This window comes from Calypte anna, chromosome 10 (assembly GCF_003957555.1).
Source record: "Calypte anna isolate BGI_N300 chromosome 10, bCalAnn1_v1.p, whole genome shotgun sequence".
Lineage (NCBI taxonomy): Eukaryota > Metazoa > Chordata > Aves > Apodiformes > Trochilidae > Calypte > Calypte anna.
In genome coordinates, this window is record NC_044256.1 from 4,618,226 (window position 1) to 4,624,225 (window position 6,000).

A 6,000-nucleotide genomic window follows, 5' to 3' on the forward strand; every position below is an offset into this window, starting at 1 on the left:
TTGACTTAGAAAACTTAAATCTATTTTCCTTCACATCTGTATCTAAATGAGACTGTCTAGATTGCCTTGTACCACAATGCAGTGTATCTATCTGCCTTATATTTGTCCTGGCACTTTCCAAATTTCAGCTATTTGTTCATAATTCTGGAACTGTGTGCTACCTGTAAACAGACTATGGTATTTCAAAACTTGACACCTCTGAACTGTGGAGATGAACAATATTATTCCCCAGTGACCTCAGACAAATACAGACTCGGTAAAGGGTATTCCAAGTGCAGCTACAGAATGCTCAGTTGTGATTCCCACCAGTCATGCTAATTTTTTTTTTTCTATTTTTCTGTGTTTATGCTGTTTAGCACATAAGCTGAAATCTCTTGTAAATACCAGCTTTATTTTTCTGTACATGCCTTAGCAGCAGCAGAACCCAGATAACCCATCACCATGAGATGCAGGGCTGGTTCTGTGCCTCACCTTCCCACTGCCTCCAGTCCGCACAGAAAGAGGCAAAAAAGCAAAATAATGTTCATCCATTCCAGAGATGTTACATGCATGGCACAACCTAAGCCTGCATCACAGAGGCAGCAGTTCAGAGAACTTGTGTGCTCTAACACTGAGTGATCTCTGGTCGAGAAGAAGAGTGCTTTTGCCTTCCCCCAGGCATTTTGGGGGAAATCCCCGAGGGATTTTCCACAGGAGATGATCCAGGTTGTGCACAACACAAAGCGAAACGTTCTCTTCAGTTCGTCACTTAATTTTTCTCCCCCTGATGGTGGTATTTTTTCCATGGGTAGCTGCCTACTTGATGAATCTCATTTCCCCTGGACCTCTGCCTTCCCCTTTGCCTCCCAGCTGAGCAAACAGAGGGGCGGGCAGGCAGGCATTTTAAACGCTTCCTCCTCCGGTCCCTCTGGGGTAGGCTCAATGATCATCCTGTTCATGGAGCAATCGTTTTACCCATCTCTGAGAAATCTGCCTCTTCACTATTATTTGGACCCAGAAACCTCCACTGGGATCAACACAGAAGGGCTGATGCCTGCTCCTGGGAACCACCATTTCACGAAGGACCCCGTTACTGCCAGATGGAGCAGGCTCTTGCTGGTGGCACTTTGGTGGCACTTTGGTGTCTGGTGGGGGAGTTTGCAGGACAGGCTTCTGTCACAGTCTGAGTCGCTGCATTCATTCTCTGTATCCTACACGAACACGTTAAAAAATGAACGCCACGGAATGAAAACTTTTATCCAATCTCTGAAAATTAAACCCCGCGTCTTAAGTAGATACTCTGCCAGATCGCATGGAAATGTCACGACTTTCGTCAGTGAAGGGGCAAAATAACGCGTGCGTTTAGGGTTTTGCAGCTCTTTGAGCACAGCAGCCTCTGCCCGGCACAGCTCCGCATCCCCCCGTGGAACGCGTCCCGTCCCACGCAGCTCCGGTCCTGTCACACGAGACCCGATGCTGAGCGCGCCTCGGCCGTGGTCCTCCCCGCCCTACCCGGCACTGCCCGGCCCGACAGAGCTGACATGACTTTACGCTTATGTGACCGTATGACAACGATCCGCAGCGCTGGGGTCAAACCCCGCACAGGCCTCTGCACTCTGCGGGTCACAGTCTCCCCCCGTTGCGGGGGTTCTCCCGCCCCCGCCTCACCCCGCGGCCGGGGCGGCTTCGCGTTCCGAGCAAGTCGGGCGCCGCCGCTCGCCGTCGCTTCCGGTAAGATGGCGGCCTCCAGGCAGCTGAGGAAGCGGCGGCGGGCCCGGCCGGGAGCCCCGGTGACGGGCGGCTCGGGGCGGAATGGCAGCGGCGAGCGGCGGCGCCGACCTGCGGGGCCGGAGCCTCCCCGAGCTGCGGGAGATGCTGAGGCGGCAGGAGAAGCTGCTGGCGGACCGGTGAGGAGCGACGGAGCGCCGAGGAGCGGGGCGTCCGTTCCCGCGTAGGCGGCAGCGGCCGAACCGGCTCCTCTTGTTCAGCTCCTTTCGGGGACGGATGGAGCTGCTCGTACCTCGCAGCGGCTTCCAGATTCTGCCGCTGCAGCGGCGACGTCTGGAGATGTGGGGTCCCCTTGCTGGGCCCTGTCCCCCCCTGGCCGCCCCCGGCCTCTCCCGTCCGCTTTAGGCTGTGGAACCGCGCAGCGCCTGTTCCCTGGCCGGTCAGGATCACGCCTGGGGTATCCTTCAAATTCTACATGTCTGTGGGGTGGTACAGCCTGTGGGCATTCACAGGAGCGATTGTACGGTTGTTTCTGGTTATGTGGATAGAAAAATCTTTGTGCTGTGATGAAAAGTTGGAGTGATATTTGCACACTTTGTTTTTCAGAGCATTCAGAGTTTTATCTCAGTGTACATCTGAGGCTGCAAATGCTTTGTGTCTTACCACTTTTTGGAAATCTAGCAAGTAAATAAGAAATTTAATGTCAGAATGAGAAGCTTGCCACGTTCACCATGTTAATACAACAATTCTGTATATCAGGTTGAAGTAGGATTGCTTATACCCTGTTAAATAATTTTTTTTTGTCTTAGGAAATTCATTGCTAGGCTTCCAGATAAGGGTAAGAAGATCTCTGATTTTGCTGAAAAGCTGACACGTGCCATTTTACAAGAAGAAGAGTTGGCAAGAACAGCTGAGTTGTTATCTGCTGTCAGGTTGGAGTTCCAGGTAAAACAGGAAGAGATTAATACCAGCAAACAGCAAGTTGTCCTAAGCAAGGAGACACTAAGCAATGAGGATTCCTCAGTCTTTAATGAAAGGTCTGATACCAAAGAAGGTTCAGAATTTTCTTCTCCAAAGGAGGAAGTGGAATGTATCGAGCAAGATGCCACGGGTACACCTTTGGGTAGTCAGAGGACTCAGGAGAAAAAGGATGAAGTAAATACTGCTACAGAAGATCAGAATCTTCTTTGTGAAGTTGTCTCTGAGCCAGCCAAGGGCAGTCCTCTGAATTCTCAGCAGGTATCTCATAGCAGTACTGAGGGTGGTACTGCTTTGGACAACAGTAAAGACTCATTGGTTGATGCCTTTCAAAAAGTGTCAATCGTAGATGGGGATAACAGTGAAAAAGTGTTGGAAAAAGAGCAGAATGTGGCAAAACATAAGGGCAGTATCTTTGGAAGCCTGCACCCCAAGACACCACATTATATCGAAGTTCTGGAGGCCAGAGCCAAGAACCCAGTCATTAAAAAAAGCAAATTTAAACCAAATGTGTAAGTATTATGGAATGGAAAAACCTTTTGGGAAATAACTGACTTGTGTAAAGTAGGAAATGATACAGAACAAGCATGGTCGGTTTGTTTTCTTGGTGTGATTAAGGAGACTTTTTAAAAAGTCCTATGATATGTGAGATTACTGTACAGACTCTTCATGAAGTGCCACAAAATCTCAGTACTGAGCAGTGCAACAATTGCCATGAATCTTCAAAGAGTTTCACACCTTAAGCTAGAGGACAAGTAAACAATAGGCTAAACTTTTCTTGTGGATCAATTTTAGAACTCGTAGAACTTCAACAGCAAGTAGCCCTTTGCTTTTCCTGCACCTTTAGAGAAATTACAGCTTGAGTTATCTGTACTGGTGGAAGTAGCAGCTTTTACTTTGTGTGACTCCCAGATCACTCCTATTTCATCTTTACTAATTAATTGATTTCATTGGCATACCTTTTTTTTTTTTTCTTCCACTTTCAGGAGTAACTTATAATACTGTCTTTCTGCAGAGTTGTTTTTTTGTTTGTTTGGGTTTGGTTTTTTTTTCCTTTTTTGCTTTTTTTGCTTATTTTGTGTTAGTTTCTGGTGTCATGACACTTTCCAGCTCTTACGTTTTACAAATACCAAGTTTTGGAACTGAAGTTGTTCAGCCTTGCACTGCAAGTTTTGGTCACAACTTCTATGTTTTATCTCTTTCAGATTATTAGGAGAGCAAAGTGGATCATCACGTGGCTCCTCATCCAGTCAGTCACCTGGAGGACTTGGGTCTCCCGTGACTGCTGAAGAAAGACGACGTAGAGATAAGAAGCATTTGAATGACATCACAGCAGCTCGGCTGCCACCACTTCACCATTCCCCTGCCAAGCTCTTATCCATAGAGGAATCTATAGCAATTCAGATGCAGCAAAAAGAAGCTTATGAGGTAGGAATTTAAGATTTGGTCTGAAAAGGAATTTTGTAGTTGGGTTCACTCCTAAAAAAAAGAAAGCATAAAGGGACCAGTTCATAGTGAGGAATTTGGTGATGCTATTGAGATGTACAGACTTTGAGGAAAGGCATTTTTTTTCTTGTATTTTATTCTTTTATTGATATGATTAAACAGTGTATTTGAAACTTGAGACTGATATTCCTGGATTAAACAAAATCTAATGTTATTCTTTGTGTGTTGCTACGTTCCTCGTTGCACTCGCTTCACCTCTGACTCAAAATTTAAATATATACCTGGCCTGTTAGTTTTTGGGTTCTTGGCAATTGCATAAATGAAGGCCCAGCAGTATTTGTTGTTTTAAAAATCTTTATTTTTTAGTTTTTAAATGCTATCTCCACTTGCCTGGATCTATGTCATGCTCTTCAAATTCTGCTGTAATGGATTTTGATTTTGACTTTGCAGATGGTGTCAAGATAATATTTAAATTAGACATCATTGTAAAAGTGTTTGTTGCTGCTTCTTGTTTTAAAAGCAATTGCTAATTTAGTATTTTTGGCACCTGAAATGAAGTATTTTTTTTTAAATGGAGGCATTTTTGCTGAGGTTGCTGAATTACAAGCATAGCTCTCTGATCTGGACTGATTTTATGTTAAAGCTGACATTAGTGTATCACAGGTGACATGAGGAACTTCAACTCTGATAAAAAGATCTTAAAATGTTAATAGCAGTTAGTCAAAATGTGAAGAGAAAGCTGAAATTCCTTTGCTACTTATGAGAACCTTTAATAAGCCCACTCTGGAATTGCTAATATATTATGTCAAGTTTATACTTTAATATATTAATTTTTTTCATGGCAAGCATAAAAGTGACAAATTAACACTTCTCTAACTTGTGATTTGTTTCGTTTTTCTTTTTTTTGTCCCTTTGTATAGGAAATGCAAGCCAAGCTTGCAGCACAGAAGCTTGCAGAGAGATTGAACATAAAAATGCTCAGGTTTGAACCGGAGGGGGAGGCCTCAATGCAATACAGAGAAGTGAGAGATGAAGATTATTTTTCAGCAGAGGACTGAGTTCAAGAAGAGATGTGTGAGGATGAACCATGTGACTTATCTTTATGCAGTGCTTCTTAAAACCCAAACATGGATGTTGAGAATGCTCAATCTAGTAGTTTTTTCCTTAAAGTTTTAACATCACAGTTATGGGAAGGATTCAATGTAAACCTCGAATATAAGTCTTATTGAGTGGTAACTCCAGTGTTATCTGGGGACTGCTTTTTGAGCACTTGGAGCAGTTAATCATTGTGGAATGTCCCACATTTTTCAGCTGCAGCAAAGTGAGCACTTTTGCAGGCTACACTGAGTCATCTGCAAGAAGTTTCTTCCGTGCAGTAATCTGATTGCAAAAGGCATCAGCACACACATCCATCCACACAGTAACCTGAAGTGCCTGTGAACTGCTCACGTGTGGAAGCTCTTGTATAAATGTGAGATATTTGTCCATTTAAGGTTGTGTTGCTTTTACCATATGGTGAAAATACACGCCCAGGCAGCTACAGTAAATACGTCATAGTTAGGCTGTGAGTTAGCTTCTTATCACAGGAGAACTTGTTTCTGTGGCTGCACCTTAAAACAACACTTTCTACAATTATGTTGTAAACTGGTTAAGAATTTTAAGTTAGATTGTAACTCAAATTCTGTTTGGGCTTTAGGGGACTCTGCTGTTTCATTTTTGGTGATTACTGCATAGCCCATCAAGAGATCAAGTTCATGTGAAGACGTTAATATTTTTATTAAAGGTCTTGCTGTTTTTCCATATTTTCATATATTGCTTTCATGCTTTAGAATACTATTTTTTTATAGTTTGATACTGTTAATTAAGAGA

The 6,000-nt window shown here is 44.0% G+C and overlaps 1 protein-coding gene across 1 annotated transcript in view; it reads left to right on the forward strand.

The window, feature by feature from the left end:
- LOC103528558 (myocardial zonula adherens protein) overlaps positions 1-6,000 on the forward strand; it is a 54,335-nt gene extending 48,335 nt beyond the window's left edge. Inside the window, exons 13-15 of the mRNA XM_030457037.1 lie at positions 2,517-3,197; positions 3,891-4,113; positions 5,052-6,000. Coding sequence (XP_030312897.1) covers positions 2,517-3,197; positions 3,891-4,113; positions 5,052-5,189 — 1,042 coding nt within the window. The 3' untranslated portion in view covers positions 5,190-6,000. The remainder of the gene's footprint in view (positions 1-2,516; positions 3,198-3,890; positions 4,114-5,051) is intronic.